This window comes from Ornithodoros turicata, chromosome 1 (genome assembly GCF_037126465.1).
Source record: "Ornithodoros turicata isolate Travis chromosome 1, ASM3712646v1, whole genome shotgun sequence".
Taxonomy (NCBI): domain Eukaryota; kingdom Metazoa; phylum Arthropoda; class Arachnida; order Ixodida; family Argasidae; genus Ornithodoros; species Ornithodoros turicata.
This window is the reverse complement of record NC_088201.1, coordinates 2,905,643-2,933,259: the sequence shown is the minus strand read 5'-3', so window position 1 is coordinate 2,933,259 and position 27,617 is coordinate 2,905,643. Positions and strand designations below refer to the sequence as shown.

The 27,617-nt window shown below is 46.7% G+C and overlaps 1 protein-coding gene across 1 annotated transcript; it reads left to right on the top strand.

Annotated features, from left to right (window-relative positions):
* Positions 1-1,067: 1,067 nt before the first annotated feature.
* LOC135377306 (uncharacterized) lies at positions 1,068-27,617 on the top strand. The gene is made up of 3 exons (XM_064609641.1): positions 1,068-1,142; positions 24,645-24,785; positions 26,778-27,617. Exons 1-3 carry the CDS (start codon positions 1,103-1,105, stop codon positions 27,011-27,013), a joined length of 417 nt encoding a protein of 138 aa, XP_064465711.1. The 5' UTR covers positions 1,068-1,102; the 3' UTR covers positions 27,014-27,617.

Below are 27,617 nucleotides of genomic sequence, written 5' to 3'. Positions count from 1 at the left end.
TTCATTTTTAAGAGTGTAATTCCCTTATAGCACCAGGTAACCGATTCCATTCATCAACTGTATGAGGAAAAAAAAACTATATTTAAAAACATTATTAGTTGAATAGCGCTGCAGTAGTAGAGGAAACGTGGCCATTTTTCTTGTTTCTTTCTTCCATGTTAGCACCGCGAAGCACCTATGGTTTTGACATCACGACACTCTTTGGAGCTACGACGCACACCGCTAGTCGACGTCCCCTTACACTCTATAGAAAGAGAACTTGACCGCATAGCACGCTGTGCGCCAACCATTGACACGAACGATAGGGTTATCGCTTCTAATTCGAAGAGAAAAAAGGACCACTTTGTGTCATTTTGGACATTTCATAATTGACACAAAAAGGAGTACGCCCTTCCTCTCTTGGAATCAGAAGCGATAACTTTATCATTCTGGCAACGGTTGGCGCGCACAGCGTGCTATGCGATCAACTTCTGTGTTTAGAGTGATAGCAGGGGCGGATCCAGACACTCACGTCGTGTGGTACACTCTTAAAAATGAACTTCACCGCATAGCACGCTCCTAGCCAACCATTATCTCGAATGATATCGTTATCTGCCCTGATTTGTTGAAAACTGGAGGCGTACGCCTTTTCTGTGACAATTATGAACAGCATAAGTGTCACAGAAAAGGCGTACGCCTCCCGTTTTCAACAAATCAGGGCAGATAACGATATCATCCGGGATAACGGTTGGCTAGGAGCGTGGTATGCGGTGAAGTTCATTTTTAAGAGTGTGGTAGCGGTTTCTTTGTCCAAGTGCGTAGCGGGGGAGAGGGGGAAAAGTAATGTTTAACCTGATGATTTGGGAGGCGATCGTTCAACCCCCCACGGACCCGCAGATGCCCCTTGGTCCCTTTGATCAGACCCAGACATTCCTTTCTGATGCGTTTTGCCGACTTGCAAAAGAAAGCAGAATCCCCGCGCGTGTTTCCCGAGGAGCCATCGCCTGACGACGGGGTAGGGAGTGCGCATGCGCGGCGGATGCTGCTCGCCCTGCGGCGTGTCTTGCAGTTGTTTCCTCCGACGGGAACGGTGCATGCTGCTGCTGCGTCTAACAGCGACGCCATGCTGCCGTTGTTGATCTTGCTGGCTGGACTCATCGCAGGTAAGTTTCCCAAACTCGTATCATTTTCTGTCTCCCTTCGTACGAACGGTACCCGCCGACGAACGTCTCGTCGACTTTTTTTTAGGGACCATGTTCACGGTTCGCAGACATATCCGGTCCGTGTGGTCGGTTCTACGGGTCATGTGACGTAGTTAGTGAATGTGAGGTGAGGTTGAGCTGAGAAGCGTTTTCGCCACGTCTTGACGCTCGCTTTCTTATCATCGTCATCTTCACCATGGTTGCCGACTTTTCGTACGCCGTTCCCGAAGGAAGTCTCTTTGCGAAGCATGGGCGCAAAGGTTGCTGCATTGGTCCTTCGGACCAATCGTATAGTCGTACCAGTACAGATTGCATTTGCTCCCCTACGCTCTTAAAAATGAACTTCACCGCATAGCACGTTCCTAGCCAACCATAATCTCTAATGATGCCGTTATCTGCCCTGATTTGTTGAAAACGGGAGGCGTACGCCTTTTATGTGACGCTTATGTTGTTCGTAATTGTGACAAAAAAAGGCGTACGCCTCCCGTTTTCAACAAATTAGGGCAGATAACGGTATCATTAGAGATTATGGTTGGCTAGGAGCGTGCTATGCGGTGAAGTTCATTTCTAAGAGTGTACAACTTGATTCCTGTAATCAGACGTTAACTTTCTGGAGCCTTCGTCGTATATGACAATGTTCACTCAATCAATATAGCACTTCTTGGTTCCAGGTTTTTGAGATAAGGGCTCAAAGTCTACCGATGCAAAACAGGGTTCATGGAAAACAATGATATCCTGTATGTGTGGCACCTATTGCATGGTGTAATATTTGATTTCATGTTCTGGTACATTCCCTTCCTATGGTCGTGTGTCACACACACACACATTTTTTTCCCCTTTTCGCCAAAGGCATTGCTTCGTTGTGTGTACCAGAGCTCAAGGTAGATGTGCTATTCGCCTCAAGAACCGCAGTGGCTGCTTACTGGGGACCTGGAAGCGAATTCAATTTAGATTGTTGTATATCTAATCTAATAACTCCATTTCTCTTTCGTTCACTTATGCAACTGGAGGGCTTCCTGAGTAATTGACGTGGCACCTGTGACGGTTGCTTAGCATTCACAATGATATCGCTCTCGATTCGCTGAAGACGAGAGGCTCTTTTTGCAACGATTGATGTCAAAGTGTCGTAAGAAGACCCCGAATGAATATAAATAAACTTGCAAAGAAAATTCCTGGGTGGATTAGTTGGTCCGCCCGCAGACACGGACCTTGGCCGAGGGTCGTTGAGTACGGGCGAGCACAGGTCGTAGCCCATGCTCGTGGTTGTCTCGCAACGTAATTAGCCTTTGATCAATCGAGGTTTCCATCACAAGGACTTTCGTCAAATGAAGGCAAAGATGAGGTCTTACGTAACGATATTCCGCGTGTCGGTATCAGTGTTATCCTTTGTGACGAGAATAGATTTATGGTCGCGTCAAACATATTTTGTAATTCCTCGTAGGAAAAAAAAAAGAAAAAAAAACAGCGTCGTTCGTGCAACATGTCAGTCGATGTGTACTCGAATAGTAATGCTGGTAAAACTTCTAGGTTATTCGGTGAAGGAAAGTATCGACTGCGGAAGTGTTATACAGTCAAACTCCTTTATAGCGAACACCTTTTTAACGAAAATACCACTACAGAAAAAAATTTTTGCGGTCCCGCGCTGGAGCCTATAGGTCCAATAATGGACATCCTTTTTAACGAAAATACCTTTACTGCGAATTTTTTTTTTTGCTGTCCCCTGAGCTTCGTTGTAAAGGAGTTCGACTGTAAATGCTGTAAATGCTGTCCAGTGGGCTTCGGACAATTTTAGGGATCAGTTCTTTCTCTAAGCACCCCCATAACGCGTTCAGAATTATCTCTTTCCTGATTTGTTGCAAGTTGCAACACATGTGAGGGAAGATGTCGCTCTCTCGTCCAACTACAAGTGACAATGTCATCGTTCTGTGGCAGTTGGAACGAGGTGAGAAGCACTGGACACAACTGCCTCGCAAAAAGGCCTCACATTTTGAACGAGATATACAACGACATCATTGTAACTTATGCTTGACTCTTGGCGTGGTGAAGTTGTGTTTTGGGGCGAAGGTATGCAGGCGGGGTCGTTGGTGACGATTCATACCGAGTGAACCAATCAGCAAGCAGGACAATGACGACTGCTTGTTTCACTTAGTCAGCCAGCGCCCGTGGTGGTTACGATGCAGGATACACGGCAGACGATAAGGCTCAGCGAGCGCCAAAGATCACCAGGCAGGATCAATGTTTAGTCGCCTTCAAACCGAGTCGTAACTAGGGTTGCCACCTTTGGCAATGAAAAATACCGACCGAGTCAGTGAAGCCAAGGAGGAAGAGTATAGGAATAGGCGAGGGAAAGCGAGAGTGATGCGTAGGAGAGAGAGACAGACAGAGAGAGAGAGAGAATATGAGAGGATGAAAGAGAAGCGCATCCGGAGAGAAAGCATTGATTCAACAGCGCGAACAAAAAATCAACCTGTTTGTTTCGTTTGTGCGCTTGGTGTTAATATAGATCGAAAACAAGACTTGGAAACAATGGAAACTACTACCACAGCGAAGTTGAGGCCGTCCCAAATTCCTTCGATGAGCTCACGGAATTTGGCGCGAAAGGTCTTCCGTGGAGCGCCCTCTGTGGTAAAATACCGACAAAACGCAGCCCGTATGCTGATGGCCTTCCAACCGCGGCAGTCGGCAACAAATAACACGCTCTTAGCCAACCATCATCTCGAATGATATTCTTATCTGTCCTGATTTGTTGAAAACGGTAGGCTACGCCTTTTTTGTGACACTTATGCTGTTCATAATTCGTCTGTCGTAACTGAAATGATACTAAGAGTTGTTGTTTTTTTTCTTTTTTTGTTTGGCGTCATACCTGGGTAAATTAGTTCTAAATTGTAATTAAATTACATTACTCATTACTCCAGCTAGAATTTAATTAAATTACATTACTCATTACTGCAATTGAGACGTAATGAAATTACGTTACAATCACTACGAAAAAGTAATGACATTACAAAGTCATTACTGCGAACTTAATCGTAACGCTATTGAGGATGTGGAAATTCATTGTGGGCGTTGGAATTCTTTTAACTCGCCGGTCGCCAACTCTCTTTCTGCCAAGTGCAAACACAGACTCGATTCCTTTGTAAAAAAAGTAATCAGTAATGTCATCCAAATTACTGCCCAAATGTAATTAAATTTCATTACAAATTACATAATGTCAGAACTAATGCATTACATTACAAATTACCAGAAAAAAGTAATTCATTACTATAATTTCATTACAGTAGTGACATTATACTACCAAGGTATGTTTGACTTGAAAGGGGGGTGGGGGGCTCTTCCATAGAGCAGATTACACCCACCTTTGTCAACAGTATAGTTGTAGGAGCAAGAGTGGCTCTGTGACCCTGCATGGTGGCCGCCATACTGTGGGTGCCACCTTTGACTATCGATTTGCGCCCCCAACAGCCGCCTTCTTCGATGCGTCTTCTTTTCCTACGGGAAACGGTCGTCTTGATTGGATCATATATGCATAGGTCTGGTCACGAATCCCGAGCGGAGCCTTTTCCGAGCACCTTGTGGTAACGGTCCCCAAAAAGGCCTCTCCTGAAATCGAAACTCATTCTATGCCGTGGCGGTCGGCTCTGACTCTGCTGTTTCGCTGAGGGCCTTCTTCCACGCTTGCTCTTTTGCGGTGCTCGAACTGTATTGCTCATCATTCACGAATGTGTATTAGATCCTGCTTTGCTTACTAAAATGCCAACTAATATCTCACGGCGACAGACGTTGCTTACACCACACTTGCACGGTTTTCGTACATTTTGAGTATTGAAAAGTTGGAATAAACACAACCGACAAAAACGTCTGACACAAACAACTGAACACAGTTCACATTTGCAACAGCCCTGTCGATAGTGGATACCTTATTATTAGGAAAGCAGCCGTAATTATTTTTCACCGTCTAAAAATTGTATAGAGATATACCTCGCAGTTGAAACCATTTTTCCGAAAAAGAACCAAATAGTGTAAAGTACCACGTCTTTTATACGAAGTAGTAGAGCCCTGTGGGGCACGCTCGCAATATGCAGAGAAAATACACAATAAAAATACCTGCGCTGTACAGTGCTGCTTGTTACGTTAATGAGTCAGACAGACCGAGGCTCCAGGTGACCGACCCCAACAAGCTTTAATTAACAAGTGCCCAGAATCTCAACTCGAGCCAGGCGCAGCGCGCTCATCGCATTCCCATGCACTTGGTCGCCCACCGTCCTCCTTTAAGTTATGCAACACACTCCCGCGCCGACAGGGTGGCCGCGTTGGCGGCGATCATATCCGTGCAGTGTCCAAGTGACGTCAGGTGGGGACGTGGCCGATCGAGGCAGGTGTCCTCACGGTCTGGGGTTTACGAAGATTTGCAATATTTCAATCGTCCGCGTCGTCGTCTGACGTGAAGTCCCCAAAACATCCGAAACATCCTCGCGGTGCGGCACAGGGTGTGGTGTGCTGTACAGTATAGTTAAGGCCCTTCTTTTTCTGCGATTCCGCGATTCTGCAAAAATTCGCAGAATTGTGGGTCTGCCGCGGAATATGAGGTTTTGCGCAGAATTTTGCAGAAATGGCGCGCTTAACTCAGTTTATGCGCGAGATTAATGGACTTTGCTCGCACCGGGTCGGCTTGCGTTACAGCGTAGATGTGCCAACCGGATAAGGTCACCAGGCCGTGATATTGCCCCATCTGTGTGCTGGAACGACCCTGTAACATATTGGGATTCTGGAGTGGAATGCAAATGCTGACCCCTGCTTTGGTGTCTATAGCTGTCAAGTACCTCTGTGTGACTGTAAATTATGTACATGCAGAGAGGTCACTTAGCAACTACAATTTGACAGTGACAAAAGTCACTCCCTCTCAGAAGAAAGTACAATGTACCTTGTTATACTAAGTCACAAAAGTTTTTGGAGTTGTAACTGTGTTCCTCCACACTAAGAGCTAACAGAGAGTATTTTCTGTCGGAACTAGGGAAATTTGCCTTTTACCACAGCAAAATGCAGAATTAATAGTTCGCTGCTGCGGAATTCAGTATTTGCCACAGCAGAAAAAGAAGGGCCTTAAGTATAGTCCTTGGCGCGAACCGTCTGTGGTCTGTGGCTGCTGCCGCTGGGTCGCTGAGTTTCATAAAGGAGACTGATGCTGGTGTCTGCTGACTAGAGTGCACGACTGTGGGCAAAGGTGTGGCTTCTAAAGCGCTGCCAAGGTCCTCCGCCGATTGCGGTTGAGCGTTGATTCTGCTGCCGACGTTCGACGACATTCTCCCCATCTTAGAGCTAGGGATTATGTCTCTTTTAGCGAAGATCTGCGAATACCGTTGGTGGCTTTGCACAACGTCGTGCGAATCACATTCGGAGTTTGACGATTTTTGTGCCACGTTGCTCGTGTATAGACGGGGGGTAGGCCTTCTGGCAAACTGGTTTGAACTAGCGAATCCTTACGGTCAGTGCAGTCTTTCCCTGGTCGCTTACTGAGGTTGCAGTCCTCTGGCAATACTTTTGCATCACACTGACCCTCAGCGGTTTCCTGGTGTTCTGCGTTCGTGCTGTTTGTACGCTGGCATCGCCATTCCGCGAAAGATGCCTCAATGTTTGCTGTGAGGTCCGACCGGTGCGGATGGCGTGACATCGAGCGTTCTTGTATTGTGGCACTCTCTGTCGAATTTGATTGACCTTCAATTGCGCCCACTGGAGAAGCAGGAGGCTGGCTGACCGAGACTTGACTTTCGAGCTGACCAGCTGTAGTGAGATGAACTGTTCCGCGTGTCCACACAGTGAACGTCCCAGTAGGCAACGTAGGCAAGGGAGCCAGGCGGAGTGCGCTTCTCGCTTTCGAAATTGCCAGTTCCACTTGCCCATTCTTGCTCCAGTATATCTTGCAGTTCGTCATCGAATCTCTCAGCACTTATCAAACCCATGACCTGGGCATCCAGCTCCGCTAAGGCTGCCTTCCCGGCAATCAGGCATCTGAGGTCTGCTTGAATTGCTGCCTTGGCTTTTACCGGTCGAGACAGAAGTACGGCGAGATGTTCGGTGGTATGGGTGACCCCGTCGCGGGTTCCTGCCCGAGTACGCAGCAGGCCGTCGAGTGCTTCGCTTGACATCGGAGAGCGGTCCGAATACCGGGTTTCGGCACCAAAATGTGTTACGTAAATGAGTCAGACAGACCGAAGCTCCAGGTGACCAACCCCAACAAGCTTTAATCGACAAGTGCCCAGAGTCCCAACTCGAGCCAGGGACCGCAATCCCATGCACATCCCATGCACCTTCTTCTTCTTCTTCTTCAGCCACACAGGAAATGGCCCTTAGCCACACAGGGCGATTGGCCAGGAGTATGAGAGGGGAGTATAGTTCCAGGGGGGCGGGCGGGGGTGCCCATCGTCCTCCTCTAAGTTATGCAACACTGCTTTGTCTATGACAGCATTGAAGAAGCGTTGCATGGCGGCACCTCCAAGTATTTCAACTGCGTATATGCTGAAATTTGTCTGAGGCATGGACTTACCCTCACAACCACATTGTCTTCCATGGGGCACGAAACATCGTGGACATGATGAAAGATGAAAGTCATTGAAAAGGCTAGCCAGCTGTAGGACTCGAACCCACATCTTCTGGATTACCGGTCCAGGGCACCATCAATTGAGCTAAGCTAACACACCTCCCCAGCGACTTCCAAGGGCGCGTCATCTGAAGGGACAAACCAGCCACTCTCTCTCTCGCTCATCCTCCTTTCACTCTTACATTTTTGCTCACTCATACACACATTCATACAACGGGATCGACGCAAGCGGCAACAGTTGAACATGAGAGAACTGATGTTCTGAGGCTGGAACAACATAGAAAGGACAAATATATACAAAGCTTAGTATGTATTTGTCCTTTCTATGTTGTTCCAGCCTCAGAACATCAGTTCTCTCATCGTGGACATGCCCACTCTCGTATAATTTTTCTCCCTTCCCAAGAATTCCTGATTGGAAATTGGACACGTCGTATCTAATATAAAGCAACCCTACCGAAACGTTTATACTACACATGTATGCTAATGCGCAGCGTCGTCTGCTACTGTCTCGCTGCTCCCAACACAATTGGAGCGTTTTCTCCGCCAGGGGTACAAGCAGTAGCGCCCCTACAGGCCCTGCGCGCCGCCTATACACTCTAAGAAAAAAAAGGAGTACTTTTACTCCTTTTGGGGAGTAATTGCATTGCCACAAAAAATAGTCCCTTTCGGGAGTAAATGCACGGCAGTAAATGAATGTCACAGAGTGAAGACCGCATTTCACGCGCTGTTGTAAGAGTCCCAGGTACATAATTGGTGCGCATGCATGAAAATACTTTGAAGCAAACTTCAACCGTGATATATCGAGTGATATAAAACCTTGCGCCATACTAGGGCACAATTTTCGAAGAAAGATGCGCTAACTGTTTCTTACTCTGTGTGGCTGGAAAATTGCTACGTTGTCTGAGTTATACGGCCTTAGGTCGTTCAAATTGACTAAGGGCACATATTTACGTAGACTGTTGCATTCGGGAGACCATTCGCGAAGTTTAGTGACAATTTGCAGTCCTGGGGAGTAAATGTCGGGACTAAATGTTGGGTTAGGGGACTCAAATAGGGAGTAATTGCAGACTAGGGGAGTAGAAGCTGCAATTACTCCCCGTTTTACTCCTTTTTCTCTTAGAGTGTAGAGTGCAGTATGGGAATGACACTGTGCATATACACTGGTGAAGCCAATGAAGTTATCTTTTCGTCCTGTTCTTTGTCCATTTTGTCCTTGTTGTCAAGTAATCAAACTCAAGGGGGTCACTGTCTGTTTGTAGGGAAGGCTTCCACATCAAAGCACAGTTGTCTTACCAGCGAACCATGCACTCCTGTGCCTGGTTCAACTACCTTCATATCTCATCATCAAGTGTGATGGCAGTCAATTCCTTCGCCACCTGCCCTATACCAGTTATTTAAATCTGGTTGGAAACATGATAGGTGGGGACAAGACGCTAGTGTATTTCTTGATCGGAACTTCCCTCTGCTATAGCTATATGAAGAAGAGATGGAATAAGAAACGGATGACCGGCTATTCTCCCAGTATGCGTATATCCGCTCCTGTTTGCTGTTGGGGTGTCGCTCCAATGGAGAAATGCGACACCCCGGTGTTTCGTAAACTTTTGTCTCAAGCTGTATACGTGAATAATCGCTTTGTATTTGAAAAGCGAGAAGTGTACAGCAGAGGTATCGTGGACGAACATAACCGGAATAACACGTATAATGGGGAAGCCAGCGAGGACGAACAAGTTGCAGCAGCAATTCAGTCCAAGTGCAACGTCCATTTTTTTCTTTCAATCATCGTCATCATCATCATCATCATCAACAACAACATCATCATCATCAACATCACGAAAGGTAGAATGAAGCTATCCGAAGGCGGCAACAACCTAATTGCGCGGCACAAGCTGCTTCGGCGCCTTGTCGGTGGTGGTGATGGGCAACGTCACGACTGACGGCCGATTTCTAAGAGAACTGTGCCGACATAAGTCTGGAAGTGTCTGAGGAAAACCCAGGATAAAAACCCTTCGAACCCGGGTACCTCCCAGTCTCGACGTGACATGGCCAGCACGCTAACCACTAAGCTACGCGAGCTCGTATACGCGCCTCGCGGGTCACGGTGGGCAAAATTCATCCACAGACCGTCGCTCATGATCATACACTCTTAGAAATGAGGTGGTGGTGAATTGGTGGCTTTACGTCGCGAGACAACTCGCGACGCAAAGCCACCAATTTGAAATAAATGCTGAGCGTTAAAATATGTTAAACTGTGTCTCACTTTCTTGGCAGCTTTAGGCCGATAATGAGGATAAAGAGGCTCAAAATTTATTATTTCTTTTTATTTCAAAAAAAAATTGCAACATTTTGTTTTAAACGATGCATGTGCACTGCAGAATGGAGCCTCGGATTAAAACCAAAACATGCTTTTCGAGCCTATAGTTTTTGTCTCGATTCACATAGGTGGGACGTCATACACTCTAAAAACACAAGTTGACCGTATACGTGACCACGTGACCGTCTGCGCCAACCATCGCCACGAATGATAGGGTTATCGCTTCTGATTCCAAGAGAGAGGGAGGCGTACGCCTTTTTGTATCAATTATCATAGATCCAAATTGACAGAAAAGGGCGTACGCTCCCCTCTCTTTTCGCATCAGAGGCGATAACCCTATGATTCGTGGCAATGCTTTGTGCAGAGCGTGCTATGCGGTCAAGTTATGATTCTATAGAGTGTAGATGCAATCATGGATAAGTTACTTTGAAAGCGATAACCAGTTACTTTCTCAGAAAATTCAATCTTTACCGTAACTACAGTTACTCAACAAAGTAACTATATATAGTTGCAAGTCACTACCTGACTGAAGGCACACGAGGGAGTTTAAAAGCAGGACCTGGGCGTAACTGAAGAACAATAAAGGGCAGGAAAAATAAAGCCGCACTCGTTCCATCGAGCGAGACGGCTCTTCTTTTTTCTCATGCCGATCGATTCAGCCCTCTTCCAACGCTCTATACACACAACAAGACGTTTCAACACATTTCTTTGCCCAGCCGGACCTTGCTGCCTCAGATTATCCGGGACAGTTGAGGATGAGAGGAGAGTATAGGGAAGTCAACGTTTGGAGAGCTCCGCCTTCATCCCGACATTTTCTCCTCAAGAAGACTGTCCGAGGAAAGGAAAGAAGGAAGAAATTTGTCGTCCTCCAATTGCGTCGCACGTAGCATACGACGTTTACAGCTCTTCGCTATAAGGCGGTTCACAAAGGGATCCCCGCTCAGTACAGCAAAGAGGATGACATTCTCGTTCATTGTGGTTGTGGACTGTCAACTATCAGCTCTGTAGACCCGATGCGATTCCAAATAAAGGAGTTCAGAAGATCCCAGAGTGCTTAGCGCCGCTTTGAATTGTGGGAGTTTACTAATACGAAAGAAACGGGTAGCCTCCAAACTGTTCCGATTTCTCCCGTACCGGTCCCTTGTCCACACTCTTAAAAATGAACTTCACCGCATAGCACGCTCCTAGCCAACCATAATCTCGAATGATATCGTTATCTGCCCTGATTTGTTGAAAACGGTAGGCGTACGCCTTTTTTGTGACAATTATGAACAGCATAAGTGTCACAAAAAAGGCGTACGCCTCCCGTTTTCAACAAATCAGGGCAGATAACGATATCACTCGAGATTATGGTTGGCTAGGAGCGTGCTATGCGGTGAAGTTCATTTTTAAGAGTGCACGATGTGTCAAGGTCAGCGAAAGTGAAATGTGAAGGATTATTCTTCGTTCCCCCGCTCAGCAAGCTCCCAGGATGCAATGCGTGCGCAAAGAGCACTGGGATCTTCTGAACTCGTCTATTCGGAAAGAGATTATTTTTCCCGAGTGAAAGAGGTACACTCCAAAGTCCAAACCTCAGCCAAAGAAACTCTATTGGAATAAATATTACGTATATGACGTGTACACCTGTTGTCGACGAGTCCCACTGGTTATGATATGAAACATGCGCATGCGCAAACGTTTATTCAAAAAACGGTTTTCACGGAGGAAATGGGAGTGACAGGGGCGGGCACACTTTTGCTCCATAGGAACCAAAATACTCTTTCGAGAGTTACGAAAACATCATTAACAGTTTTCGTGTGGAATAGGTCTTTATCTGGAGCAACACGGGACAGAAAATTTTACGGGATGATTTTGGCCGACAGAAGGCCAAAAAATCGTCAAAAAATAAATAAATAGAAAGTAAAGTACAAGAAACACCACGAGGTCGTTGTGTCAACAGCTTGCCATCGCATAATTGTGGGCACATGCACTGAGGTAAACACCTCATCCCATCGTAATGCATGGAGCAGCTGGTGTTGTTGTGGGCGGTGTCACAAAGGACTATAGCTGCAAGAAGATGATCCATTTCCAAGCTATATGAGACGTCCCAGCTAGCCCCGAATGGTCTTAGGCTGACCACATCCCAGCTAATTGGCTCGCAACCTGTGCAGCAGCGCTGTTTGGATACTTCTTGTCATATAGGTAGATCAAACTGACAATATTTCGCGCAATATCCCGGGGTGTTTCAAGTAGTTCTCTAATGACGACGAATCAAGTAGCGTATATGCAATCACATCATCAATAGCGCGGTAGCTTTGCTCTGCTTCGCTGTGTAGATCTGGTTTCCCAGTGTCGCTGTGAGAGGCAAATGTGCGAGAAGAATTCGATGTACAGCCAAAACGCACAGTTCCTCATATATGTAATAATTATTTTAAATAATTAATTATATTAATAGGGGTTTATGAACGTCGTTGATGATTTCTCCCGCCCAGTGGTTCTGTCCGCCATGCCGTCCGAGCTATACAGCTGTATCGGTGCGTCTATAAGCCTCCTTCTTGTAAGACTCATAACAGAGGTTCACATGGATGCGTCTCTTACATTTACAAAAAGTACCCTAAGTCAGGAGGAGTGAAATTAGTTCTGGGATGCATATTCCAGCGTTCGCACAGTGCCTCGAAAAGTTGATATTTGGAGGCCCTCGAATACCGAGCGAGGGACTCCGCACAAATGTGTTCACCTATATGTGCTCCTCTGCCTGGCAACACTGAAAGCGTATCTACCGACCTCCGATGGCATTTCTGCTCAACGTCGTCTGACTAATCTCCCTACAAACGTCATCGGCTTGTCGACAGCGTAGTTTAACAGCTTGTTGTCTGTAAACTCAGCGGAACAAGTAAGAAATGTCACACAGGCAAAACGGCTCAGGGCGACGTGTAGCGGCAAATACTTACCCATTCGTCGAGCAACAGAGATCTATATGCTCCCGGGTACTCCGGGGTGCTGGCCATACCCGGGTCCCGGCTGACTTGTTCATACTGATGGCTAACCGACACGTAGCCAACTTCTTTCGTTTTAGACCCAGCGTTGTCCGCATGCAATGTACTTGACGACCAATGCGCATTCGGTGACCAGTTCGACACAGTACAGTGTTGCCCGTAAATTTCTATTTGGATTTTCTAAAACACTATAAGCTCTATTGTGACGAAAATAGTGACTAAGGAAGAGTACTCAGGTTATTGGATAGATGAATCATCTGAGATTTTGTCTCTACATCTTTACGGTACCTTTAAAAAAACTGCCAAGATGGAATAGCTGGTTCACCTACATAAAATAGCATGAACACTGAAATTCTGCACTCAAGTAATTATTATGCTCCTCTGTGCTGTGCGCCCATGCGTGGTGTTGCATGCGTCGTAATAAGTTGTAACAGTAGTGCTAATTCTTTCTCCTATAATGTTGTCTGTGGCAGTCATACTTCGGCATTTCGCCTCGCGATAACTCAGACACAATCTGATACTGCGTGAGTTCACGACGAAACGGCGAAGCCGTTGGTTAGGTCGGTGCGCCATGGCAGAAGCCTTGCGGCAGGCGAAACAACCGTTGCTGCTGCTGCATCAGCTGCACTTCCGTCTAAGCCTCGTTACCAGTGCTAAATCTGATGAGTGTGTCCAATGTGGGATATCTGTCGTGCTTTTCGCCTGCTCCTGGCTTTTGTCCTGGTCGCACGTCATAGAAAAAAGTCATTTTGAGGTCATGTGAGTTTGTTTACATGTCATTTGAGCACTTGCCGACATACTCCCGTCAGCATGAAGCCAAGAGTTCAACGTATTTTACCAGCGTAACTATACTGTGCGTCTTCCGTGACATGTTAACCCGTTTCTCCTTCGTTTAAGTGCACCACATCCTCTCAGTGCGTCTTTACGCGGAGTCATCGGCACATCTTCGGAAGTGGCCTCATGTGCAAAACCGCGCGTTTTACTGCGAGATTATAGGATAAAAATAATTGCCGTGGTGGAAAGACGTCCAAAACGGAGCCCAAAACAACAAATGCGTTTTGTTTACAGGTTCAGGTTCAGGGGTTGCCTAAACCCTTTGGAATCAGGACGGGCTCTGTACGCGGGCCACATAGGTTTATAATCGGTTGACATCGGTTACAATCGGTTTGGCCGCCGATCACGGGCGCGGCCATCTTGAAGGTCACGTGTGCGTTGACGTTTGCTGTGACGTGCGATCAGGACCTGTCCAGAATGCATTGCGTTTACCCAGCACGCTTTTGCCTATGGAACAATGCATTGGAAGCCACCCCTGTGGGCAGTTTTCATTTCCTGTGCCATCGTGAAGACGACGCGAGCGCCTCTATAGGTAGCGAACTACAATGAACGAGCGGTGATGCCGATGACAGTTCGATGTGGTGCAGAGGAGACAACCTCACTCCCCGCCACGAACAAACTCACGGTAGGCTATCGGAGGCTTCGGAACCGTCTAGCTTCACGTGTCCCGCACCACACGCATTGTCCAGAGGTCCAGAGTATCTGTGTTTTGTCTTTCGAGCTTGACGACAGAGACGCCAGCGGCTTTGAAAACCGGCGCGCACGGCTCTGTCGGTGAAGATCGTCCGCGTTTTTCTGTTAGGATCGCACGGTTCCGCCTTGCTACAGTAGTCTGGGACGAGACAATCCAGATGCTCCTTTAAAGTGGACGTTTCTTCGTAGAAATTGTTGAGAATCATCTCGTTATTCGCCGATATCCGTTCATCCTGTTCTGGAGGAATGTTTTCCAAATGGAACGGAACTGTCGCAATGATTTCTCCTGTCGAAATGCTAACTTGGACCTATAGTAGCCAGCAGGCTTCTGAAACCTTCTGATGGTACTGCAGTCTTTCAGGAAGACGTCTAGGCCATCCAGGAGAAACTTGGTCGATGTAATCGCATCGCGGTGCTGTACATTAATGCTTCTCCGGACGTCATCCTGGTGAGGTGGCGCAATCGGGCTGTCCAGGTACATCTCCGAACCACTTGTTGGCGGCTTTTCTGAAAATAAAGTGTGCGAATAACTCATCCATGAGCTCGTCGCAGTTTTGTGCTCGTGTTGGACGAGATTCCTCGAGTCTCTGGCTTCACGCCCTCCAGTCTCTGTTTCGAGCCATCTTGAATTCCCTGTAGCACTGTTGATAGTTCGGGTAGTTGGCTACGTGACATTGTAGATATTATGCAGCAAAAAGACAGGGACACACATATAGAGGAAGACACAGAAGACAGTTTCAGAGTCCAGCACGTCTGCAAGGCCATTGTGAATGGCAGCATATACAGTCGGACCTCGTTTTATGAACCCTCGATATACGAATTCCCTCAACTTACGAACGGCTCCACAGGGAACCAAACTTTTTCCGTGTATTTTGACCTCGTTTTACGAACCCTCGATATCCGACCTATGAACGGATTATTAGGGAACGGACCCAAAGTAGCCAAGCCATTCTGACCTCGATATACGAACGGGCGTTATGAACGTACAGAGGACCAGGCCAATGGACCGGAGAATAATGAAAGTTCATCAGTACATGCTGCCAAGGTCAAACATACAATGTCCCAACGTCGCTACGTTCCACAAACATGATTCACCATTTCCTGAAAGAATAATTCGGGAGTTTACAGCCGAACGGTTGTGAGTTTGGACCAGGTCTCCGAGATGGAAACATCTTGCCGTTCCAAGAGAAGGCGTTCAGTCCTGACAGCCGGTGACAAGCGTAATATTTGCCGTTGGAAACAGTCTCATCCGCGCGCGATACGGTACTTTGAGGACCGGGTGGTGAGTCAAGTATCAGACTTCTGTCATCTCTTCTAAACAGGATAGACCCCGCAGAAAGTATGGTGCAAAGCACAATTACACAGTATTTTCAAAAATAAAACTTATTCAAATTAATTTCCCGTGTTTTTGTGAGGTATTTGTGCACTGCACTCACCGGACCTCGATTTACGAATACCTCGATTTACGAACGATTTTTTGAGAAACGAAGGGTGTTCGTAAAGCGAGGTTTGACTGTATACTTATTTATTTATTAATAATACCTCAAGGGCCCTTGCGGGCATTACATGAGGGTACATAGTTGGCATACGGAAAAAATGAAGTGATGCACAGCAAACAATACGTAAGAGAAACATTTCGTTACCTTTGTGCGCTTGCTCATGTGCTATTACCTTCAATATCATTTTAACAGTCTCAGTCATGGAGTCGATGCAGTGGAGTAGTCGACTTTTTTTTTTTCAGTGGGGTACAGGGAATTTATAAGGTGATGAGCAGAGGGGCGACGACAGAAATTCTGGCTGTCAACCTGCATTGTTAGCCAATGGCGATACGATACTTCATTAAACAGTCCGCAGAGTCATCCACGAGGAAATGGCGTCATCTCTACAAGGTTGACGACATTTCGGGGGTTGGAGCCCTGTAAACACAGACGCCATGTGTTGGTAGCATTGAGTCCTGCCCACGTCACAGTATGTGCCAAGATCATTTAAACCAAGAAATATGCTTGTATAAACAGTCAATACCAGTGTTTTTATAACACTCACTGTTAATTCGCGTGTATTCCCACCCACGAAAGCAGCCAAACGGAAACCATAACCAACGTGACGCCACAAAAAGTCCCCATTCTCTAAAACGTAAGACGTCACCATCTTTCCCTGAAACATAGCTCCGAAACGAAGCTCGCAAAGATGAAGCCTCTACTAAATGATTCTCGCTGAACTGAAGGGTCCCGATGAGGGACGAATACTGAAGATACCACGTTGTCTTTATGGGCGCGGTATTCACGGCATGCACTACGGAGAACAAGGATCACTCCTATCGTTGCGTAACATTAATAGCCATTGCCGGAATTCAATACGGGCCGAACGTTCTCGTTTCCGTTTCTGCTTCGGGTAATGGAGGAAAGTGATATGCGTTTCCGTTTCCGATACCGTACCTCTGGTTTTACGTTATATTTGTATTTTCACATCTGTACGCCAAGGACGCGTGGAGGGTTGTTCGTCAGAGCTACAGAGGAGCGCCTTATCTATATGGCAGGATGTATGCAGGAAGAAGATGGCAGACATATTGGTGTGGATGACAAATTGGGACTTTTCCCACAACTACAACTACAAGTCATTTGGTGGTTTACTTTGGTTTATTTCATATTTGGCGGTTCATTTAAGACGATGATAGTTATCGTGCATGTACGTGTTTTAGCCTGTCACTATGGCATCACACCGCAAAATGCTAATAAGTCGCATTTTCAGCAGCAGTGCGACCAACTCGAGAAGCACAGCACAAGAAGTATTTCTGATTAGTAAACAAAAATAAAAATGCTAAATCAAATGGATAATGTAATGTATGCAGCCTTCCAACAATATATCGACTGTCTGGAGCATTGCCTAAATAATTTGCGTAACGCTAATCGGTAACAACACTCGGAAAAGTAGGTATGCGAAGTGTCTATTTGCGCTATGGCTAAATGTTTCTATTTTACAGGTACCTGACGTATTTTCCTTTCTCTTTCGTTGATCCATGGTAGTTGATCTTCGCACACGCAGTTCGCATTTCATATTAGATAGCTATATGAACGCTATCGTTTGTGTATATATCATCGTAGCAATGATGCTGCAGACAATGGTAGCAGTAGAGCCCACAGTATTAGATCTAAGCCCAGAGACATTACGCATAACAGGTGCCGCAGAGGTCCTTAAAAACCCTTCAAAATGCCGAGCTATGGCAGCAGTAGAGCGCCCAGTACCAGCTCTATGCACAGAGATATTATATGACTAAAAGGTGCCGCAGAGGTCCTTGAAAAGCCTTGAAAACGCCGAGCTATGGTAGCAGTAGAGCGCACAGTACCAGCTCTAAGCTCAGAGATATTACGCCTAAAAGGTGCCGCAGAGGTCCTTGAAAAGTCTTGAAAATGCCGAGCTATGGTAGCAGTAGAGCGCACAGTACCAGCTCTAAGCTCAGAGATATTACGCCTAAAAGGTGCCGCAGAAGTCCTTGAAAAGTCTTGAAAATGCCGAGCTATGGTAGCAGTAGAGCGCACAGTACCAGCTCTAAGCTCAGAGATATTACGCCTAAAAGGTGCCGCAGAGGTCCTTGAAAAGTCGTGAAAATGCCGAGCTATGGTAGCAGTAGAGCACACAGTACCAGCTCTAAGCTCAGAGATATTACGTCTAAAAGGTGCCGCAGAGGTCCTTGAAAAGTCTTGAAAATGCCGAGCTATGGTAGCAGTAGAGCGCACAGTACCAGCTCCAAGCTCAGAGATATTACGCCTAAAAGGTGCCGCAGAGGTCCTTGAAAAGTCTTGAAAATACCGAGCTATGGTAGCAGTAGAGCGCACAGTACCAGCTCTAAGCTCAGAGATATTAGGCCTAAAAGGTGCCGCAGAGGTCCTTGAAAAGTCTCGAAAATGCCAAGCTATGGCAGCAGTAGAGCGCACAGGACCAGCTCTATGCACAGAGATATTATATGACTAAAAGGTGCCGCAGAGGTCCTTGAAAAGCCTTGAAAATGCCGAGCTATGGTAGCAGTAGAGCGCACAGTACCAGCTCTAAGCTCAGAGATATTAGGCCTAAAAGGTGCCGCAGAGGTCCTTGAAAAGTCTCGAAAATGCCAAGCTATGGCAGCAGTAGAGCGCACAGGACCAGCTCTATGCACAGAGATATTATATGACTAAAAGGTGCCGCAGAGGTCCTTGAAAAGTCTTGAAAATACCGAGCTATGGTAGCAGTAGAGCGCACAGTACCAGCTCTAAGCTCAGAGATATTAGGCCTAAAAGGTGCCGCAGAGGTCCTTGAAAAGTCTCGAAAATGCCAAGCTATGGCAGCAGTAGAGCGCACAGGACCAGCTCTATGCACAGAGATATTATATGACTAAAAGGTGCCGCAGAGGTCCTTGAAAAGCCTTGAAAATGCCGAGCTATGGTAGCAGTAGAGCGCACACTACCAGCTCTATGCACAGAGATATTACGCCTAAAAGATGCCGCAGAGGTCCTTGAAAAGTCTTGAAAATGCCGAGCTATGGTAGCAGTAGAGCGCACAGTACCAGCTCTAAGCTCAGAGATATTACGCCTAAAAGGTGCCGCAGAGGTCCTTGAAAAGTCTTGAAAATGCCGAGCTATGGCAGCAGTAGAGCGCACAGGACCAGCTCTATGCACAGAGATATTACGCCTAAAAGGTGCCGCAGAGGTCCTTGAAAAGTCTTGAAAATGCCGAGCTATGGCAGCAGTAGAGCGCACAGGACCAGCTCTATGCACAGAGATATTATATGACTAAAAGGTGCCGCAGAGGTCCTTGAAAAGCCTTGAAAATGCCGAGCTATGGTAGCAGTAGAGCGCACAGTACCAGCTCTAAGCTCAGAGATATTACGCCTAACCGGTGCCGCAGATGTCCTTGAAAAGCCTTGAAAATGCCGAGCTATGGTAGCAGTAGAGCGCACACTACAAGCCCTAAGCTCAGAGATATTACGCCTAAAAGGTGCCGCAGAGGTCCTTGAAAAGCTTTGAAAGTGCCGAGCTATTTTAGCAGTAGAGCGCACAGTACCAGCTATATGCACAGATATATTATATGACAAAAAGATGCAGCAGAGGTCCTTGAAAAGCCTCGAAAATGCCGAGCTATGGTAGCAGTAGAGCGCACAGTACCAGCTCTAAGTTCAGAGATATTACGCCTAAACGGTGCCGCAGAGGTCCTTGAAAAGCTTTGAGAGTGCCGAGCTATTTTAGCAGTAGAGCGCAGAGTACCAGCTCTATGCACAGATATATTATATGACAAAAGGATGCAGCAGAGGTCCTTCAAAAGCCTCGAAAATGCCGAGCTATGGTAGCAGTAGAGCGCACAGTACCAGCTCTAAGCTCAGAGATATTACGCCTAAACGGTGCCGCAGAGGTCCTTGAAAAGCTTTGAAAGTGCCGAGCTATTTTAGCAGTAGAGCGCACAGTACCAGCTCTATGCACAGATATATTATATGACAAAAAGATGCAGCAGAGGTCCTTCAAAAGCCTCGAAAATGCCGAGCTATGGTAGCAGTAGAGCGCACAGTACCAGCTCTAAGCTCAAAGATATTACGCCTAAACGGTGCCGCAGAGGTCCTTGAAAAGCCTTGAAAATGCCGAGCTATGGTAGCAGTAGAGCGCACAGTACCAGCTCTAAGCTCAGAGATATTACGCCTAAACGGTGCCGCAGAGGTCCTTGAAAAGCTTTGAAAGTGCCGAGCTATTCTAGCAGTAGAGCGCACAGTACCAGCTCTATGCACAGATATATTATATGACAAAAAGATGCAGCAGAGGTCCTTCAAAAGCCTCGAAAATGCCGAGCTATGGTAGCAGTAGAGCGCACAGTACCAGCTCTAAGCTCAAAGATATTACGCCTAAACGGTGCCGCAGAGGTCCTTGAAAAGCCTTGAAAATGCCGAGCTATGGTAGCAGTAGAGCGCACAGTACCAGCTCTAAGCTCAGAGATATTATGCCTAAAAGGTGCCGCAGAGGTCCTTGAAAAGCTTTGAAAGTGCCGAGCTATTTTAGCAGTAGAGCGCACAGTACCAGCTCTATGCACAGATATATTATATGACAAAAAGATGCAGCAGAGGTCCCTAAAAGCCTCGAAAATGCCGAGCTATGGTAGCAGTAGAGCGCACAGTACCAGCTCTAAGTTCAGAGATATTACGCCTAAACGGTGCCGCAGAGGTCCTTGAGAAGCTTTGAAAGTGCCGAGCTATTTTAGCAGTAGAGCGCAGAGTACCAGCTCTATGCACAGATATATTATATGACAAAAAGATGCAGCAGAGGTCCTTGAAAAGTCTTGAAAATGTCGAGCTATGGTAGCAGTAGAGCGCACAGTACCAGCTCTAAGCTCAGATATATTACGCCTAAAAGGTGCCGCAGAGTTCCTTGAAAAGCCTTGAAAATGCCGAGCTGTGGTAGCAGTAGAGCGCACAGTACCAGCTCTATGCACAGAGATATTATATGACTAAAAGGTGCAGCAGAGGTCCTTGAAAAGTCTTGAAAATACCAGCTGTAGCAGTAGAGCGCACAGTACCATCTCTAAGCTCAGAGATATTGCGCATAAAAGGTGCCGCAGAGGTCCTTGAAAAGTCTTGAAAATGCCGAGCTATGGTAGCAGTAGAGCGCACAGTACCAGCTCTAAGTTCAGAGCTATTACGCCTAAAAGGTGCCGCAGAGGTCCTTGAAAAGTCTTGAAAATGCCGAGCTATGGTAGCAGTAGAGCGCACAGTACCAGCTCTAAGCTCAGAGATATTACGCCTAAAAGGTGCCGCAGAGTTCCTTGAAAAGCCTTGAAAATGCCGAGCTGTGGTAGCAGTAGAGCGCACAGTACCAGCTCTATGCACAGAGATATTATATGACTAAAAGGTGCAGCAGAGGTCCTTGAAAAGCCTTGAAAATGCCGAGCTATGGTAGCAGTAGAGCGCACAGTACCAGCTCTAAGTTCAGAGATATTACTCCTAAAAGGTGCCGCAGAGGTCCTTGAAAAGTCTTGAAAATGCCGAGCTATGGTAGCAGTAGAGCGCACAGTACCAGCTCTAAGCTCAGAGATATTACGCCTAAAAGGTGCCGCAGAGGTCCTTGAAAAGTCTTGAAAATGTCGAGCTATGGTAGCAGTAGAGCGCACAGTACCAGCTCTAAGCTCAGATATATTACGCCTAAAAGGTGCCGCAGAGGTCCTTGAAAAGTCTTGAAAATGTCGAGCTATGGTAGCAGCAGAGCGCACAGTACCAGCTCTAAGCTCAGAGATATTACGCCTAAAAGGTGCCGCAGAGGTCCTTGAAAAGTCTTGAAAATGTCGAGCTATGGTAGCAGTAGAGCGCACAGTACCAGCTCTAAGCTCAGAGATATTACGCCTAAAAGGTGCCGCAGAGGTCCTTGAAAAGTCTTGAAAATGTCGAGCTATGGTAGCAGTAGAGCGCACAGTACCAGCTCTAAGCTCAGAGATATTACGCCTAAAAGGTGCCGCAGAGTTCCTTGAAAAGCCTTGAAAATGCCGAGCTGTGGTAGCAGTAGAGCGCACAGTACCAGCTCTATGCACAGAGATATTATATGACTAAAAGGTGCAGCAGAGGTCCTTGAAAAGTCTTGAAAATACCAGCTGTAGCAGTAGAGCGCACAGTACCATCTCTAAGCTCAGAGATATTGCGCATAAAAGGTGCCGCAGAGGTCCTTGAAAAGTCTTGAAAATGCCGAGCTATGGTAGCAGTAGAGCGCACAGTACCAGCTCTAAGTTCAGAGATATTACGCCTAAAAGGTGCCGCAGAGGTCCTTGAAAAGTCTTGAAAATGCTGAGCTATGGTAGCAGTAGAGCGCACAGTACCAGCTCTATGCACAGAGATATTATATGACTAAAAGGTGCACTAGAGGTCCTTGAAAAGCCTTGAAAATGCCGAGCTATGGTAGCAGTAGAGCGCACAGTACCAGCTCTAAGATCAGAGATATTACGCCTAAAAGGTGCCGCAGAGTTCCTTGAAAAGCCTTGAAAATGCCGAGCTGTGGTAGCAGTAGAGCGCACAGTACCAGCTCTATGCACAGAGATATTATATGACTAAAAGGTGCACTAGAGGTCCTTGAAAAGTCTTGAAAATGCCGAGCTATGGTAGCAGTAGAGCGCACAGTACCAGCTCTAAGATCAGAGATATTACGCCTAAAAGGTGCCGCAGAGTTCCTTGAAAAGCCTTGAAAATGCCGAGCTGTGGTAGCAGTAGAGCGCACAGTACCAGCTCTATGCACAGAGATATTATATGACTAAAAGGTGCACTAGAGGTCCTTGAAAAGTCTTGAAAATGCCGAGCTATGGTAGCAGTAGAGCGCACAGTACCAGCTCTAAGATCAGAGATATTACGCCTAAAAGGTGTCGCAGAGTTCCTTGAAAAGCCTTGAAAATGCCGAGCTGTGGTAGCAGTAGAGCGCACAGTACCAGCTCTATGCACAGAGATATTATATGACTAAAAGGTGCAGCAGAGGTCCTTGAAAAGCCTTGAAAATGCCGAGCTATGGTAGCAGTAGAGCGCACAGTACCAGCTCTAAGTTCAGAGATATTACTCCTAAAAGGTGCCGCAGAGGTCCTTGAAAAGTCTTGAAACTGCCGAGCTATGGTAGCAGTAGAGCGCACAGTACCAGCTCTAAGCTCAGAGATATTACGCCTAAAAGGTGCCGCAGAGGTCCTTGAAAAGTCTTGAAAATGCCGAGCTATGGTAGCAGTAGAGCGCACAGTACCAGCTCTAAGCTCAGAGATATTACGCCTAAAAGGTGCCGCAGAGTTCCTTGAAAAGCCTTGAAAATGCCGAGCTGTGGTAGCAGTAGAGCGCACAGTACCAGCTCTATGCACAGAGATATTATATGACTAAAAGGTGCAGCAGAGGTCCTTGAAAAGCCTTGAAAATGCCGAGCTATGGTAGCAGTAGAGCGCACAGTACCAGCTCTAAGTTCAGAGATATTACTCCTAAAAGGTGCCGCAGAGGTCCTTGAAAAGTCTTGAAAATGCCGAGCTATGGTAGCAGTAGAGCGCACAGTACCAGCTCTAGGCTCAGAGATATTACGCCTAAAAGGTGCCGCAGAGGTCCTTGAAAAGTCTTGAAAATGTCGAGCTATGGTAGCAGTAGAGCGCACAGTACCATCTATAAGCCCAGAGACATTACGCCTAAAAGGTTCCGCAGAGGTCCTTGAAAACCCTTGAAAAAGTTGCCACTGTACGGAGCACGATTTATTCGCACAAACAGTACAAGTGCAGCGCGCAATTCTGGTGCTGAAGAGAGTTTGAATCGCGTAGGTCAGAAAAGTCCTTGGCTGCCAGTCGTCCAGTAGTAAAGCCGTCTGACACGGAGCAGCCGGCCGGCCGCCTTGCTCCTTCGCTGAAGGAGGCGATAATCGGCAGCCAGTAAAAGTGATGGTACGATCTGACGTCACAAGACGCCAGAAGAAGCTGGGAGAGACAATCGCACTCTTGTATGATGTGCTTTCCACTCTAAAAACAGAACCGTTGACCGCACTACATGCGCAGAAGAAACAGACATTGCCTTTTCTGATTTCTTCAAAAGAGAGGATCCTGTTTTTACTGCGAGGATATCGGATAAAACTAATTATCGATATCCAAGTTAGAAACTGACGCGCAGAAACACCAAACGCGTTGTTTACAAACGGCCATCTTTATATGGTGACCCTAAAGACGTGCAATGTCAACGTTTGAAATGACGTCTGATCAGGACCTGACCAGAATGTATCGCATTCGCCTACGCACAGAGATATGGTAGGGCGCCCTGTGTCGTCTTCAGTCTCCTTCACCGAACCTGGTGACCGTCCCTCAACGGCCGGAGAGATCGCGCCGTTGCCACGAGACACACGCATGATGAGGTCACATACCTTGGCAGAAACCCAAGCTACCGAGCTTCGCTGGTTCTTTCAAACATTTGTGGAAATGCGCGTTGATCGCTGACGGCACTTATACTTTGCGTACTGGCTCTTTTGAGCGATGTTGCTTTACGAGACAAATGCGAGCCTTCTTTCAGTCCGGAGTCTTTGTCATTCTTGTCGCACTAATGGTGCCGGTATTCCTTGCAGGGTGTCGAGCAACAAGCACGCCGTCGTTCCGGTGCTATCAGTGCCGAGTCGCCCGAAACGAGGATTGCAACGAGGACTATCTCAAGACCTGTCCCACAGATCAGGCGTACGACGTCTGCCTCACCACCGTTGTGAAAAATGGTAGGTACTTCTGTTGAACGCGTGATAACACCAGGTCGCCGCTGCTTGCCTATACAATACGCGCTCTCACAATGTCAACATTGCTTGGTCCGTGGCCCAATCCAACCTGGACTCCAAGCTGTACTCTTTGATACCTCCCGGATGATTGCCTGCGCAGCGGTTAGTGAAGGAGCTTTCTTTTTCTGTATTTCTCTGTACAGGGTGTTTCCTTTTATCTGCAACAAATTTTCATAAAAAAAGGGAGTTGCCTTAGGGCAGTTTTACTTTTGGCATTCGATTACTCGACGGGGCTGCTATACTAGGAAACCAGTTTTTTTTCCTCAGTTGCGGGACTAATTAACGGAGATATTTTAATCAACTTTTTTTAATTATTGACTTTAGGGAGCACATTGCAATTGCAATGCAAAAGCCTGATCACCACATCATCCGCTGGGACCACTGATGAAGCACTAAAGTAATATCAGCGCGCGCTATGGACCCAAGTATTTCACCTCGGCCTTCCCCTGGAAACAGAAAGTGACCACAAAAAGAGCGGTTACGTCTTCATCAACCATAGGGCCTGAATACACTTCGATCATTATGAAATACCGAATTACCGAAATATGGGCACTCTTGGTTATCCGGTGTTGAACAGAAAAATTAATGCATCCGATGATCTGCACGGGGCAAGACGCGACAATTTAATGTAATTTAAATTTAATGCGATTTAAATGTAATGTAATTTAGAAACAGATAAGTGAACTATTCGGTGGCTTTATGCTTGTTCCTCAGAGATTACTTTTTTTTTTTTTTTTGCATATTGCCTATAGGATTTTCCAGCAAGATTTCCTGTTTCCTATGATGTTTTTGGCAAAGGTTCATCTTTCATAGTTAATTTGTATAGTTCATTATCTTGCCCCACCCGATGTCTCGTCTTGCTCCGGCCGTTGGTTGAGGCAAGATGAGACAATCTGCAGTTTTGAATTTCTTATTTTATGTTTATTTTAGACCGGCTACGTCCACTCTGCATTTACAGCTCAGAAGCTCTAAGGCCCCTGGGAATGTGCCTATGGCTAGAGCCCTGCGCGGATGAGATTTTTGGCATCCGCATCCGCATCCGACCCGCATCCGCGCACACGTGATCTGATCCGCATCCGCAACATACACAACAGTTAACATCCACATCCGATACGCTGAGCAAAACGCACCATCCGCATCCGATCCGCAAAATCCGCACGTTCCGAAGGACGCGTAAAGACTGCCGGAAGCCTGTTGGTATAATTTCGGATGCCTCCATGCTGTCACGGAAGGACTCACGACGACAAGCAAAGGTAAACCTTTCAACAAACGCGATATGGAGAGACTTCTGTGACGCGTGGAACGCTACCGCGTCGGTGCTCGCGTGGACGCCAGAATGCCTCCTCTCTCGTCTTGGCCGTGCATGGTCATAGGTGAACCCGAGCATGCGCTCGCTGTCGGCGCGCAATACAAATAAATTGCTAGTGGAAAAATTACAGCACGCCGTATAGCCGCATCCGATCCGCATCCGACCTTGAGCCATCCGCATCCGATCCGCACACCGCAGAAAGTGATAAATTTTCATACGAATCCGCAAGTATCTTGCGGATATCCGCGGATACCCACTTCCATCCGCGGATGGTGCAGGGCTCTAATGCCGTGCTCTACCTATAGCTTTTTTTTTAAACACGAAAAATAAAAATTTCATATTCAGTTGGAAATTTCTGTCTCATCTTGTCCCACCTTGTGTGAAGCATAACTGCTGCTACAAGAAAACTTCCTAAAAGTATCCAAGAGTCCTTAAACGTCAAAGAAATGCGAAAAAAAACAATTAAAAGTTCATAGGAGTCCGCGAAAGAATCGTAAATGTCCAGGAAGAGTTGTTAAACATCCATGAAAAGTTTATGGTGACTATATACGGTGTCCACAACGTCGGTTATAGACGTGCTTGCTATACAGATGGTGCTATTCTCAAGGCAGCCTTTGCACTTTCAGCTCAACAGGGCTTCTACATCGAGAAAAAATGTGCTCTGGGCCCTTGCAACCTTCGGGACGAGAAACAAAGTCTGGGCCTTGGCTTAGACACCTGCGACCGTTCCAAGTCTTCGTACAGCTGCTTCGAATGCTGCAAGGGTGACGGCTGCAACACAAACGGCGGGACCGCTTTGACGCTGCGGTGGGCAGCCCTTCTTCTTGTGACCGCTCTTCTAGCTTTACTGCTCTGCAAATAAGCGTAGTATAAGGTCTCGCCCAGTGAGACAAGCAGCAGCACAGTGACTGCACCATCCAGCCTGTGTCGGGGCTGCAGGACATTGTCACGACACGCCTCGCTTTTATTTGCTCCCTTCTGTGGATATACTATGAAGACATACTGCCAAGTGTACTTTTAGCAGCTCAAGACTGAGAGGTGCATTCTTTTTTTGGGTTTCTTGTTGTTTAGTGTTGGTCTACCTCATCCTGTGGGATGCGACACCGTTAAGCTTGGTTTTGGTGCCTTCGTGTCACTACTACTGTTTCTGTTGGAGATCCACTCGCGAGAAACAAAACTCCATCTGTGGGCCCGCCAAGTGTCACAGCCTTTTTACAAATGGGGACGAAATTCATGGAACGTACGCAGTTCAAGATAACTTTAAAAAGTAACCACGTTACAGTTATGTACGTGGTAGTGAAGTTGATAAAAAAAAAAGACAGGTGGCAAAGGAACACCTACGTGAGGAGCTCGTGTATTTTAGACACTTTAAAGTCACTTTGAGATTTGTCATGGGTATTTCGCCAATAGGCGAATGGCTTTGTTGTTCATGGAGGAAGGCTAAAGCGCAGGCGTGCTCCTGAAGG